At 63.9% G+C, this 985-nt stretch overlaps 1 protein-coding gene across 1 annotated transcript in view; it reads right to left on the bottom strand.

Moving 5' to 3' along the window:
- Nucleotides 1-985, bottom strand: part of MRC2 (mannose receptor C type 2) — a 26,493-nt gene extending 25,508 nt beyond the window's left edge. Inside the window, exon 1 of the mRNA XM_027664872.1 lies at nt 867-985. Coding sequence (XP_027520673.1) covers nt 867-981 — 115 coding nt within the window. The 5' untranslated portion in view covers nt 982-985. The remainder of the gene's footprint in view (nt 1-866) is intronic.

The following is a 985-nucleotide window of genomic DNA, read 5'->3' as shown; positions in this document are numbered from 1 at the left end:
TGGTTTTTTTTTTTTTTTTGCATTTTTAAAAGTTTTCTCAATAGGGCCGAAATAATTCAAGGAAGCCCCAAAAAGCAGCTCCTTGCTTCAGGGCACTTTCTATCCCGGGATAAAAAGTGTCTCAAATGGCAATTCCAGGGGCAGTCCCAAGGAGCCTCCGGTGTCTGGTTCACGGTGTCTTCAGAAGGTTAAAAAAAAAAAAAATACAACCCGTTGACTTTAGCGTGAGAAGTTACAAAAAGAAAAGTTTGGAAAAACGCACTCGGGCCCCGGGGGGGGGGCACTTTTCCATAGGATTAACACGTCGGGAGAGGGGAGGGGGTCAGGACGGGAGAGGGAGGAGACCTCCAACAAACCCCTTCGGCCCCTTCCCGACCTCCCGCTCCGCGAACGGGCTGTTCATCATCTCCCCGGGGAGACAAAGGGCCGGAGCGGGGCTGGGGGTCGGCGGAGCCCTCCCCGGCCCCCTCCCGCGGCCGCGGCAGCGTTTCCGCGGGGCTCGGCGGGCGCCGAGCGCGGGGAGTTTTACACACTCGGAGCGATAAAAAGCGAGCGAAATACGCGGCGAGGGAACAAACGCGGCGCGGCCGGAGCGGAGAAAACAAAACGCGGCGGAACGAACGGCGAGCGGAGGGGGATGGAGCAAAACGAACCGTGGCAGGAGCAAATAAAACATCCCGCGAGGAAACGAACCGGAGCGATTCCACCGGCGATGGAGCGAGGCGAAACCACCCCCCCCCCATCCTCGCCCTGCGGGGTCCCGCCGCCCCCCGCCCGGCCGGGGGGGTCCCCCAGCCCCCTCCCCAGCTTTTTTCCCCCCGGGAATGGAGCTCGGGGGGTGCGGAGGGAGGGGAGCGCGGTCCCACCTGGGTGCGCAGCGCCGAGCACCAGCTGGAGGCCGAGGAGGCAGCAGAGGGGGGCGCGGAGGGGGGGGCGCGGGGGGGGGCAGAGGGGCCGCGGTCCCGCCGAGCCGCGCCCCATCCCC

The sequence above is a fragment of the Corapipo altera genome, unplaced genomic scaffold, assembly GCF_003945725.1.
Source record: "Corapipo altera isolate COAL_440 unplaced genomic scaffold, ASM394572v1 142, whole genome shotgun sequence".
NCBI lineage: Eukaryota > Metazoa > Chordata > Aves > Passeriformes > Pipridae > Corapipo > Corapipo altera.
This window is presented reverse-complemented; position numbering and strand designations above follow the sequence as displayed.